General features: G+C 46.1%; 2 protein-coding genes across 2 annotated transcripts in view; one reads left to right on the top strand and one right to left on the bottom strand.

Moving 5' to 3' along the window:
• Nucleotides 1–4,731, bottom strand: part of MYNN (myoneurin) — a 17,314-nt gene extending 12,583 nt beyond the window's left edge. Inside the window, exons 1-2 of the mRNA XM_081086981.1 lie at nt 4,087–4,731; nt 2,670–2,970 (exon numbers count right to left, since the gene is read on the bottom strand). Of these exons, the coding sequence (XP_080943107.1) occupies nt 2,670–2,935 (266 nt within the window). The 5' untranslated portion in view covers nt 2,936–2,970; nt 4,087–4,731. The remainder of the gene's footprint in view (nt 1–2,669; nt 2,971–4,086) is intronic.
• Nucleotides 4,732–7,989: 3,258 nt separating this feature from the next.
• ACTRT3 (actin related protein T3) lies at nt 7,990–9,825 on the top strand (the record flags this gene model as incomplete). Its single annotated transcript, XM_081085269.1, has 2 exons — nt 7,990–8,186; nt 8,907–9,825. 2 exons carry the CDS (start codon nt 7,990–7,992, stop codon nt 9,823–9,825), a joined length of 1,116 nt encoding a protein of 371 aa, XP_080941395.1.
• Nucleotides 9,826–13,368: the final 3,543 nt, after the last annotated feature.

Below are 13,368 nucleotides of genomic sequence, written 5' to 3'. Positions count from 1 at the left end.
CAAATTGCAGAAGGAAAGAACAACCAATCAAAGTGTTATATGCTAATGATATGCTAAGGTTGCTCAACCGCTCACTATGACATGCACTGACCACCAGGGGCAGACAGTCAACTGGTAGACCAGTCATTATGATGTACACTAACCACCAGGGGGCAGATGCTCCGACTGGCAGGTTAGATTGCTGCTGGGTTAGATTGCTGATTAGGCCAGACACACCCTGGAGCCCTAACACAGACCCTCCCCGGCCCAATCATGCACCAGTGGGGTCTCTCAGCCTGTCCTGCGCCCTCTTGCAATCAAGGACCCCTCAGGGGGTGTCGGAGAGCCGGTTTCAGCCCGATCCTGCAGGCCACTCCCCTTGGGAGGGCGCCAGATGCAGGGCTCATGGCTGGCGAGCACTGAGCCTGTGGCAGGCACAGTGGGGCCGGGATAAGCGGGAGCAGCAGGTAGGAAATGCAGGTAGGAACTGCAGGCGGCGTGGGACTGCAGATTTCGGCCTGATCCCTGCAGGCCACCAAGAGGGTCCCACCCATGCACGAATTCGTGCACTGGTCCTCTAGTCTATTATAATATCCATTTTACATACAAATGAAGGGTCAAAGGTCCAAGGAAATTAAATAATTTTTCCAAGGTAAGTGTTAGAACTAAAATTTGACCAAGGTAATCTGGCTCCTGAGTTCACTTAATTCTCTGCTACTCTGTTTTCTCTCTTTCTTTGTGTTTAATGTTATTTTCTTTCTTAATTTATTTTTTAAATTAATAACTAGCATTCTAGATCTTAATTTAAAGGAGGAAGGGGAGAGGGAGGGGGAGAGGGAGAGGGGGAGAAGAGAAGAGAGAGAGGAAGAGAGAGAAACAGACAGACAGACAGACATCAGTCAACTCCCGAAACCTGGGTATGTGCCCTGACCAGTACTTGAACCTGCCACCTCTTGGCGTATAGGCTGATGCTCCAACTAACAGATCCACACTGGTCAGTGCTATTTATTCTGTTTTTTTAATCACTAAGTTAAACAGACTTTCTATTTTTGGTAAAGTCATCTCTTACATTATGGCTGGGCGCAAACAATTAGCTCCTCGGAAAAGATATGTACCAAAAAGATTGACTGAATATCTGGCTTTTGTTTATGAAAGCGCAAAGTCAGATGCTCTTCAGTGTGTTCAGACCAACTCGATATTTTCCTGGCAAAGTTCACTGAGAAAGGGAAAACACTAAATTGAAGAGCAACCAAAATGCACTTGTTTCGTGGTTATTTTATATTAAATATTCTGAATTTTTAATCAGAGGCACTTCTATAGTCAACTACTCAATAAATTTAAATAATTTATCATCAGATTAATGTATTACACAGCTGTTCCTTTATTCAACTCATACGGAACTGACTCAATGAATGCACCATTTAAAAAATAATTCCAAAACGGTATGAATGTTTCTTTTTCAAAAGTATTAACGAACACCATGGTTCTAGCTTTTTAAAGAGATGCATTTCCATGATAAGGTGCAATATAAAAGAGAGGGAAGAATTTTGTTTAATGTGCATATGCTTCTATCTACAAAATCATCTGGAAAAGAAAAAATATTTTTCAAAATGTTAATGGTTATCAACAGGTGGCAGAATTTCAGGTATTCCATTTTTTTTCTTGTAATTTTTCTCCAAGACATGTAGAATTAAAGTGGGAGAGGAAGGTAGAGAAGAGAAAACCAAGGAAACTAATGTTCACTGGGAGAAAGGCCTCCAAGTAAATCCTTAATCTTCGCAGTAACACCAAGGTGATTACTACCATTCTCACTTTCAGAGATGGGAAAGCCGAGGCCCCGACAGGCTGCACCTTGCTCAGAGAGACACAGTGACTGGCAGGCAAGATCTAACTCTAAAGCCCATAATCTTTCTCTGTAAGAGACGGAGGAGAGACAAGAGTCATCTGGAGTCTCCTTCTCTTAATCGGCTCCACCTTCCCCCACAAGCTACCTGATATTAAGCTAACTGTACAGACCAGCACCCGTCGTAGACATACAGCGCCTCCATTCAGTCCCCAGTACCTTCTCCTGTTAGCGCAGTGACAGCATTAAGCCTGTCAGAGAGCCACTGGAGAACCTGGACCTAACTGAGACGTTAGTATTGGTAACTTTACAAAGATACCACCGGTCACTGCCACTGAAGTTATTCTCCTGAGTCAAGATCAGGAAGAGATCCTGCACACTGCTATTTATAGCTGGACATGGGAGCAACTATGAAATGAACACAGAGCTTCTTCCTTCTTCCTCCAATCTACACTCCTTCACCGCAGGCAACCTCAGAGGCCAGGAAAGTGAGGGAGAGCGAAGACCAGAGGAACGTAAAGACCAGAGAGCAGGGGGAAACTATTCACTGTGTTTAATCTTCAAATCTACCGATCTGAAATCACCAGCTCTGTTTTAGTAAGTAAATCAAGTATGTCAGAAACAAGGCTTTTAATCACATTCACATCTGTGCTTAAAAAAATGTGGTCTGTTCATCAAAATCAGTGCTACTGACTTCTTTCAAAAACAAACAGAAAACAACAACACTGTGCACATCAGTATTTGAAGACTCCAAGTTCAGGGACTGAACGCAACAAATACAAACCTACTTTTGTTCGTAAGACTACCCATTCGCTTTTATAAGTGAAGAAAAAAATGTGTACTTTACCTGTCAAGGTTTAAGGTTCCTGTGTATATAAACTCCAACAGTTTCTTAAATCCATCTGCCTTGACCTGACTCTGATCAAGAAAGACGTTGTTCTCGGACGTGCTCCTGTAGATGGCACCGAAATACTCACTGAAGGAGGCCAGCACGTTCCGGTGCGCTTTAAACTGGAACTCCCCGATCACGACGGTGCAGTCGCAGAGAAAGCCGGCTTCCCGCTGTTTGTTCAGCTTCTCCAAAAGGTGCTCACAGTGGTGCGAATACTGCATTTTGAGACCGGAGTGGAACTTTATTTACCCTTGTTCTAAAAGACAAAAAGAAATGGCAAGTCAGTAATCCTTAAGTTTTCCTCAAACGTGTCACCCAAGCAATCGGTAAGGGGAGAAGGGACGTAGGACCTAACATGAACGGGAATAAAGTCAGTTCTCATTTTCTCCTCCACGTCCTCCCCCTCTCCCCCGCCCCCCAACCAGAAAATTCTTATCAAGCAGGTATGGTCAGAATGCTCAGGGGTGAGTCCTTGCCATCTGTTCCACCCTGGCCAGCTAACACCGTCCTCTGAACACGTCAATAAATGACAATGGTTGGAAAAGCTACCGCGAGCTGAAAAAGCAGCACCACAAACTAATCGCCTTCGCCCCAACAGGTTTGGCTCAGCGGATAGAGCGTCGGCCTGCGGACTCAAGGGTCCCGGGTTCGATTCCGGACAGGGCCATGTACCTTGGTTGCGGGCACATCCCCAGTGGGGGGGTGCGCAAGAGGCAGCTGATCGATGTTTCTGACTCTCTGTCCCTCTCCCTTCCTCTCTGTAAAAAAATCAATAAAATATATTTAAAAAAAAAAAACACAAAAAACTTCTCGCCTTTGCACCAGCGGAACCTTCAAACTTTTAAGCTCGGGAGGCGGACATATGTTAAGAAAAAAAACAAAAAACTAACCAGTGAGACATGATTCCTTGGGACAGAAGCGGAAAAGACCGGTAGGAGTCCCTTGTAACTGCTCCCACACCCCGAAGCCCGTTAGCCTCCGCGGTGCACACAGCGGCTCCGAGACGCGAGCCCGGTGCCCCGGGGGCGGAGAGCGCGCGGGACCGAGAGTTGTCAAAGGTTCGGTCCCGATCCGGGGAGAGGCCACGCCCCCTCCCTTCGCCCTGCCCCGCTCCAGGCGGCTTCCAGAGCGAGCCCGTCTCTCCCGGCGTCTGCCGCCCTGCCCTCTACCCAGCTCCCACTCCCCCAAACTCCCACAGCAGAGGTGGAAGCCAAGGCCAACGGCGGGCTGCCCCGACCAAGCTTCCCACGTTAATGACTTCGTCCCGACTTGAGCTCGAACCCCAAGGTGCCTGCTCCCCCTCCTTCCCCGTCAAGTGGCCCAGGGACTGGAAAGAGCGGGCATAGTGGGCTGGGGTGAAGACAGAACTCACCTAGAGCCACCCAGCCGGGGACACTGTTTCTTCACTCTCTCCCCGCCATCTTGGGAGGACGTCACTGCGCCAGCTCCGCCTTTCCCTTCTTCCTCCACGACGACGTCACATCCGGGTCCGGGAACCCCTTGGCAACCCCGGAGGCTTTAGGACCGTGGAGGTCCCCCACCAGCCGGGGCTGAACTGGCCGGTCCACCGCCCGCTTCACACCGACACCTTACATGCCAGGGCTCCCTCCCCAAAATAGCGAGCGTCAAAGACAGGAGACCCCAGGGATCACTCGGAGCGCCCCGCCTGCGTTCTTATTCTCAGCGCCTGGTCGGCCAACAGTCCGGGTCTCGCGCTCGGGCCGCGGCCGGGCAGAGCCGCTTCGCAGGCCGCTTTCCTGCAGCCAGAGTGCGCATTGCATGCTGGGGCTTGTAGTTGCTTGTCTTCTCCCATCATCCTTTCCTTCCTCGGAAACAACTGCTTTGTGTACTGGGCTCTCGGCCGTGGGGAGTTGTTTTTTTTTTTTGAGCTGAGACCGATGACCCCTTTGCCGTGTACATACCCGAAAGCTCTTGGGACCTCCTGGGTTTTGTTTGCATCAGCCAACTGTAGCCCACTTTCCACGACGCCCTTACCAGGCACCAAAGTCTGATGCGCGAAAGCCGAGCAAAGATGTAGGGCGCACTGAGCATGCGCAGCATTGGAGGAAGGTGGGCGTTATACCGGAAAAGGTTCCGAGCCTGGGCTAAAAATATTTTAATGCAATTATTTACGTCGCATTCAGATTTTTGTATGGTGAAGGAAAGGCATGCCAGCTTGCATAATATACAAGGAGCGCAGAAACATTAAGATAAATCGTGTTGTGTTAGGGTGGATTCTTTCCTAGTACCCGCAGACATCCTAAGTCTCAGGAACCCAAAACTTCAACATTTTTGATTGTTAAAAGTTGTGTCGGGACCATAGGAAATTTACTCGCAACTTTATTTTTAAAGGGCAGTCTCAACTGAACTAATTCGTTGCTTCTCTCTGAAGAGTTTCCCAACCAGATTCTGTTTACTGTTTTTATAACGTCTGTCTATTCAGTAAGAAGTTTGCATAAAACCACAGCCATTGTGTTTATAAAGAAAAATGTTGAGGCTGATTCTTTCTTGATTTTGTTACTAAACTCAAGGGTTTCGCTGCTTGGGGTGCTGTATTAAAAAAACAAGAGGTGATGTTGCAAGGTAGTTTTATTTCCTTGCAGCAAGTAAAGGCGGTGGGGATTCATGGCCAAAGCTGTCTCCCAGAAGAGAGGCTTAGCCATTGCTATTTGGTCAGGTACACAACTGATTTCTTCCTTACAGTTGGCTACATTTATCTAATCTGGTGCCTGCCGACCTCGTCCTGTTTACAGTTGGTATGTAAAATACTGTGCTACATTTTAACATTTAGCAAGAGTAACGTTTAGTAAGAATGACCCAGACCTTGAGACCCTTGTCCTAACAATTTTATCTTTCTGAGTATACTTTTTTCTTATTTCACTTTTTTGTCGGAACACTTTTTGATGATTTATTAATTCAGAAATATTTATGAGTCTCTTCTTGGTGCCAAGCATGACACTAATATAAAGAATAAGAATAAAGCATGGTCTCTGGGGGAAATTAATGGAAAACCCAATGACATAATAGAGTGTTCAAGAGGTCACAGGGCTAAGAGTTTTCACACTGATTTCCCGGCTAGGCTGTACATTACATTATTTTCCCAGTATCAATCAGGTTGTGAGTTGAAGTAAAAAAACAAAAACCTTAATAAATAAAAATAAAAAAAATAAGAAAAATTAAGTCTGGAGCCCTTCTTGCACATGGCACGCCATGAATAAAAGCGTTTGGTAAACAAATGAAATAATACCCAAACCGAAAGTTGAATTTCCGAAGGGTGAACAAGTTACTGTTTTTAAAGAAAAAACAGGCAGATTAATTTTAGGATAAAAGGGTTGTTTCCGCCCGGTTTCGAACCGGGGACCTTTCGCGTGTTAGGCGAACGTGATAACCACTACACTACGGAAACTGGGGTGGTGGAAGGGCTTCAGAAAATCCTAGATATAGACATTCTAATTTGTGGGTCGCTTACCCTTAAAGTTGACTAAGTAAGATTAATGTAACTTCTAATTGAAAGAAGAAAATAAAACCAGAAAGAGGAAAATAACTATGTTGAACAATGCTATTATTTATTTGGTGCACTTTTTTTTAAAGCTCTCTCTCCCCCGCGGTACCTGCTAGTTGCCCTTCTCTTGGGTACACTTTCTTCTATGAGAAAGAAGTGTTTATTACGCACTTCTCCCAGCGTGGCGTTGCTGAGAGTGCCAGGCGAGTTTTGGGGGCTTAGCTGGAAGGGCGCGTCCTCGCGGATCCCAGAGTCCCCGATCCCGCAGCGGCGCCCCTCACCAAACCCCAATGCAGGGATTTAGCCGGAGAGAAAGCAACTCTTCCAAGCCCCTAGTGGAGGGACGTGCAATAGCGTTTGAATTTCCTCCCTTGCTTCCGTACACCACAGCTTTTACTAGTAAATTGCGTACTTACAGGTGTGCAAAATTGGGGGTGGGACTCAGATACCAAAATGCACTTTTTTGGCACGCAAGGTACTTAAATGCTTCTAAGCTCGAGTGAGCTTCATATGACCGAAGGACTATCACTTTTCCTGCAAAGAGACAGACACACCCTTAGGCCTAAAAATCCAGACTTTTTCAGAATAAGAATGACTAGTAGCTTCCATATTACCCGGGGAGATAACCTGATGAGATTGTGAGATTCTACCATTTTGGTTTTGAGTGCATTGTGCTTACAAACCACGCAAAAGAAACACAACCATTGCCCAGTATATAGAAACAATAATTAAAGTTTTTATTTTTTAAATTTTATTTTATTGTTTAAAGGATTACAAATAGTAGTACATATGTCTCCTTCCCCCCCCCCCCCCCGCCCCCCATTGACCTTACCCCGGCCTCCCCTGCCCCCCGGCACATGCAATAATAAAAGTTTTTAAAACCCACTTCGTTTTTCTTTTCCTTTTTTCTCTTTTGCTCAGTTCCTCCACCGCTTCCCCGGCTCCCTCCTGACAGCTGTCAGACTGCTCCTCTATGAGTGAGTCTGTCTCTGTTTTGCTTGTTAGTTCTTTCTGTTCATTAGATTCCACATGAGTGAAATTGTATGTTAAAACCCACTTTAAATTTTTATTGACTTGAGGGGAAGGGGACATAGATTTGTTGTTCCATTTACTTATGCATTTATTGGTTGATTCTTGTACTCGTATGTGTCGGGACCTGGAATCGAACCCGCTACCTTGGAGTATCGGTTGGACACTATAACCAACTGAGAGCTACCCAGCCAGGGCTTGCTTTAAATCCTAGCATTTTTCCTCCTCCTCTTTTCAGGAGTTGTCTGGGTATCAAAAGCAGGGACCCTGCCCCCCTGCTGGGACGACCTTCCGCTATCTAATCTCTCTACCTTTCCGCATAGCTTTTCCCAAGCCCCTGGACAGACACTAACTAGAATTCAATGGTCTGGGGGAAAGAAAACGTTTTCTAGCCATTCGAGGTATTGGAGAAAACCACTTGTGAGAAGTTAGATTGTATTTTTGGGGAGGAAAATGGGGTTTTCCTGATCATGGTGTTCCGGGATTCCAGGGGTGAGGGAGAGAAACCGCGGCGACAGCGGTAACTTGGAGCTCTCCGCGCGTCCGGAGAGTCTGTGGGTCCGGGATGGGCCTGCTCAGACCCTGCGGGACCTTGCGGGGCTTTTGTGACGCGGCGTTCCAGGCCCTCCGCTCGCACGCATCACTGGGAGCTGGGAGGGAGGGCGGGGGCTGCGCCCCGCACCTGGCGTCCTCCTGGCCCCGGGCCGCAGCCTGGAGACCCGAGGCGGTGGCGGCGCGGGCAGCATGAGCAGCTACCAGCTACCGGTGGTGATCGACAACGGCTCGGGAGTGATCAAGGCGGGCCTGGCTGGGTCCCGGGAGCCGCAGTTGATGTACCCCAACATTATCGGCCGTGTCAAAGGCCAGAGCTGGGCCCAGGGCGTGCAGGAGCTGTGCGTGGGTGACCAGGCGCAGACCCAGAGATGCTCGCTGTTCATCAGGTACCGCCTTCTCCCGGCGGCAGGACCCGCGGAGAGCGGGAGGAGGGAGAGCCCAGATGAGGTGCTCAGAGGGTGGGTGAGAGAAAAGGTGAGGAAGCCAGGAGAGCCGCAGCTCGCCGGCCTTATTGGAAATGCATGGGCCACAGCCCTCCCAGGATACGAAGCATCTAATGAGTGAATATTACTTGCTCTCTGGATCTGTACAAATGTACGCAAACATGTAAATTTAAGTAGCACTCGAATCCAGACCACTCCTTCACCCTTACCTCCTCCACCCCCACGCCTCCCCACCTCCCAACACTCCCCTACCCTCAACTCCCTGTCCTCCTCCCAACACACCATCTCCAAAAAAACAAAACAATAAATAAATTTAAGCTGCACTCATAAAATGCAAGTTCACTTAAGCATGTTACTTAATTCATGGTACCTTTGTCAGTTGGGTGGTTGTTTCAAATTAATTGGAATAAAATTGTACTGTTATGTGAACATCCCCTTCCCCCCAACTTTTGTAACTCACAAGGGGGTTTTCCCAAGTGGATGTGGGGAATGGAAAGCAACAGAAATTGCAGAGGAAAGTAGTTGTTCTCCTTTTGCTGGTAGTTACCTTCTCTGAGAAACCCTGGCAGTCGCTGGCCATAAAGGGATCCTAGTGATAAATACGGGAATTAACCCAGGTTGGAAGGGTAGACACTGCCATTGATGCTATTGTTCTTTCTACAGCTACCCAGTGGAGCGTGGTCTCATTACTTCCTGGGGGGACATGGAGATCATGTGGAAGCATATCTACGACCAGAGCCTGAAGCTAAAGCCCTGCGATCACCCGGTTTTGATTACTGAGCCAGCACTGAACCCACTCGCCAACCGGCAACAGATCACTGAAATAGTTTTTGAGCATCTGGGGGTTCCTGCCTTCTATATGTCCATCCAGGGGGTGCTGGCTCTCTTTGCTGCTGGCTTCACCACTGGCTTTGTGATGACCTCAGGGGCTGGGGTGACTCAGTGTGTGCCCATTTTTGAAGGTTACTGTTTGCCTCATGGTGTCCAGCAGCTACATCTGGCTGGCTTTGACCTCACCAACTACCTCATGAGTCTGTTGAAGGACCACGGCATCATACTGCTCAGTGCTACCGACAGAAGGATTGTCACAGAAATTAAGGAAACCTCTTGTTACGTGGCCATGAACTATGAAGAGGAAATGGCCAAGAAATGTAGTAGTATGGAGAAAGTTTACCAGCTACCTGACGGGAAGGTGATCAAGCTCTACGATCAGCTCTTTAAATGTCCAGAGGCCCTCTTTTGTCCCTCTCTCATGAACCTTGAGACGATGGGCATTGATAAGATGTGCTTCAGCAGCATAATGAAATGCGATAAAGATCTGAGGAATTCCCTTTTCTCCAATATTATCCTTGCTGGGGGATCAACCTTGTTCCCCAACTTAGACAAGCGGCTCATTAAAGATATAGCAAATATGGCGCCTCCCAATACCCCTGTGCAGGTCAGAGCTCCCCCAGAACGGAAAATATCTGTGTGGATGGGAGGCTCTATTCTTGCATCCCTGTCTGCCTTCCAAGATGTGTGGATCACTGCTGCAGAGTTTAAAGAAGTAGGTCCCAACATAATACACCAAAGATGCTTCTGAATATGAGTAAAATGCTTACAAGAAACTGTTTCAAGTGTGTGGGACAGAAAACTTTGGAGATTATGTTTCTGGGAGAACAGAAAACATTTCACTTATCGGAATGTCCATGTCTCTGTTGCATTTCTGTAATGGGGGAGAATAATGGTGAAGCAGTAAAACAACATGTTTATTGAGTAGGATGAAATTAAATGCTACAGGCAACATTATTTTTGACTTTGGAGATCTTACATTTCCCCTGGAGAGAGAACGACTTTGTGGTGCAACATGTTATGTGCCAAATGAGTGATGTAGACTTAAGTTCGATGAAGTTTAAGGAAAGAAAGGTTGCTATGAGGAAAGATTTCATAGCAAAAGTATGCCATCATTGATGGAATGGCATTAGGATGGGTAGCGGGAGAGGGACAGAGGGCAGATATCCAGAAAAGCATAATGGAAATGAACAAGGGGCTAGAGATGAAAACGAACTAAGCATATTCAAGGCATGTTCAGTGAATGGTTTTGTTAAAATGAAGAAAAAACTCATATGGAGCAGACTAAGAGCAACACTAGGAAGGTAAATTAAGGCCAGAGGCTGGAAGGCTTTGTGTTAAATGTCATATAAGCAAAGGGGGACAATTAAAGATTTAAAAGCAGAAGACATAAGAGAATTGAGATGAATGGGCAATAATTTGGAGGATAAATTGGGGACGCTCTGGAGATTTGATGATCAGTTAAAAACTAGACATAATATAGTTGAGTCTTGGTCCAGCTGGTGTGGCTCATTAGTTTAGTGTCAACCTATGAACCAGGAGGTCACATTTTGATTCCTGGTCAGGGCACATGCCTGGGTTGTGGGCTGTATCCTTGGTAGGGGGCATAGCCGATCAATGATTCTCTCTCAACATTGATGTTTCTATCTCTCCCTCTCCCTCACCCTCTCCCTTCCTCTATGAAATAAATAAAAAAAAATTTTTTTAAATAGTTAAGTCTTGTATTCAAGATTATAGGCAATAGGACTTAAAAACAAATTATGAAAAACAGACAAATCTTGGTGCCTAATTAGATAGGTGTGAAGGGGGAAATAAAGGGTCCAAAATGACCTGTGTATCAGAAAGAATGACAGCAGTATTGACATAATTCAAAGTATGTATAGTATCCACTCTATGCAAATCACTACACTGAATCAGGAGTCAGATCCCGTCCCAAGGAAGCCAGCAGTCTAGTATAAGGAGAATCCACACCTTAATTATCATAATGCAAGGTAAAAAGTGATTTGGTATCCAAAGTGAAGTCTAAAATGCTCTGAGGTTTAATAGGAGGGAAAATACCTTAAGGATTCAAGGAAGACTTTCTGGAAGATTTGGCTCTGGGACTGGGCTTGAGGACAGCTGGAATTTACTTCCCTTTGAATTCAGGGGCAGCATATGTGGGTTGAGGCCTAAGCCCTGCCACCTACCAGCTGTGCTGTTTAAGCAAATTGTTTAAACACCTTGAAGATCAAGTTCCGCATCCATAAGGTGAGGTTGCTAATCCCAATCTGTCTCACAGGGTCATTGCGAGGTTTAAATGAAATAATGTCCCCAAAGGAACTTTTTGCTCATAAAATTAGAATGTATAGGTCTAGTTCAGATGCTACTTCCTTCATGGAGTCTAAATTGACTGTGTCCTCCAGTATATCATATCACACACATGTCTATTGACCATTTTATTCATAGAGGCCCAGTGCATGGATTTATGCACCGGTAGGGTCCCTCAGCCTGGCCTGTGGGGATCGGGCTGAAACTGGCTCTCCAACATCCCCCAAGGAGTCCCAGATTTCGAGAGGGTGCAGGCCAGGCCTGAGGATCCCACTGGTGCACAATCAGGGCCGGGGAGGGACCCAGAGAGGGCTCCAGGGCGTGTCCGGTCCATCTCACACAGTCCCAATCGGCTGGACCCCAGCAGCAAGCTAACCTACTGGTCAGAGCATCTGCCCTCTGGTGGTCAGTGCTCATCATAGCGACTGGTCAAATTGTCGAATGAACAGTCAGACACTTAGCATATAAGGCTTTTATTATATAGGATTCTTATCCTTTGGTTTACTTGTCTTTCTTCCACACTTTAGAATTCTTAAAGTGCTTTTTTTTCCTAAAGAAAATAGGGCTAATTATACATTTACCTAATTTAAACATCAATATCCCAGAGAGACAATGATTATTCCCATTTTACAAATTAAGAAATTGAGATTTAAACAGGTTAAGAGATTTAAGTTTAAAGTGATCCTGAAATAACTTGCCAGGTTAGGTGGGCACATCGTCCTTATCCTGGTGTTAACGTAAAAACATTCAAACCTATAAAGAATTTTTGTGAGTTTATTTGAGCCAAACTGTCAACAATTGCTGGGAAGCAGCACCTCAACAGATTGAGGTAATGCTCTGGAGAATGGCAGGTTTTTCTCTATTTTCATGCATTACAGTCAAAGGAGGGATGTAGGTGGGTTACATGAAATCCATTGGTAATAGACTAGAGAGGCAGGAGAAAGCAAAGCAGGGCAGGGGAACCTCTGGGATTGGATAAAAAGTAAAACGATAGACACATACTTAGGTGGGTGCAGGAACAATCTATATACATAAAAGGCTAATATGCTAAGTGTCCCTCCGACTGTTTAACTGGTTGCTATGATGAGCATGATGCTCACTGACCACCAGGGGACAGACGCTCAACGCAGGAGCTGCTGTGAGACACACTGGCCATTTACAAAGAACCAGCACCACAGACCTGGTGCTGACAAAGCAACACCTGGCTTCCCCCAAGTGGGACACAGGACCCACCACCACCCCAGAGCGACACCCCACCAAATCGCAGCCAGTGCTGCCAAGACCCCAAGGCACAAAATGAGGCCCACAGCCAAGCCCAGCCTGGAAATGGTGGCTATGGGTGCTCGGTAATGATGTCACGTAGCAATACCTGGCTTCCTCTCCCTAGTGATGACTAGCCTCCTTGTAGTTTCTTCAGCCCAGGAACCTGACCTGCTTTATAGCCAGGTGGAAACATTTACACTTTAACCAAATGTCTGTGAAGCATTTTCCCATGCCTCATCTCATTTGATCCTCACAGAAGTCCTGGAGTAGGCAGATAGGAGACTTGGTACAATTCTATTTTTTTTTCATTAGCCAGAAGACAGAGATTTAGAAAGTTTAGAAACTTGACCCAACTGAAAAGAAATAAAAAATGGTGGACCTTGAAAATGAATTCAGGTTTTCTCACTGGGCAGAATATAATCAAACACTGCTACCGTTAAATATTTTACCCTTTGTTCTCCCTGTGTGATCTACAATAATAATGTGTTTCATGTTGATATTTACTGCTGTGTTGCTGACAATTACCTGAAAGAGAAGTTGGGGTGCTTCACTGGGCTGGAAAAAGTTTAGCTACATCTGAAAGCAGGTCTAATTAAGCAAGTTTATTCTATATATATATAAAAGGCTAAGTTGACTGGTGCATTGCATGATACATATAAAGCTCTCGCTGGTGTCAATTGCACATGCACCGGGCTGCTAGTTAACATGACAACAATAAAGGAAT

The sequence above is a fragment of the Myotis nattereri genome (genome assembly GCF_964212035.1).
Source record: "Myotis nattereri genome assembly, chromosome: 3".
Classification (NCBI taxonomy): Eukaryota; Metazoa; Chordata; class Mammalia; order Chiroptera; family Vespertilionidae; genus Myotis; species Myotis nattereri.
The sequence above is the reverse complement of the archived record's forward strand: the minus strand, read 5'-3'. Positions and strand labels throughout refer to the sequence as shown.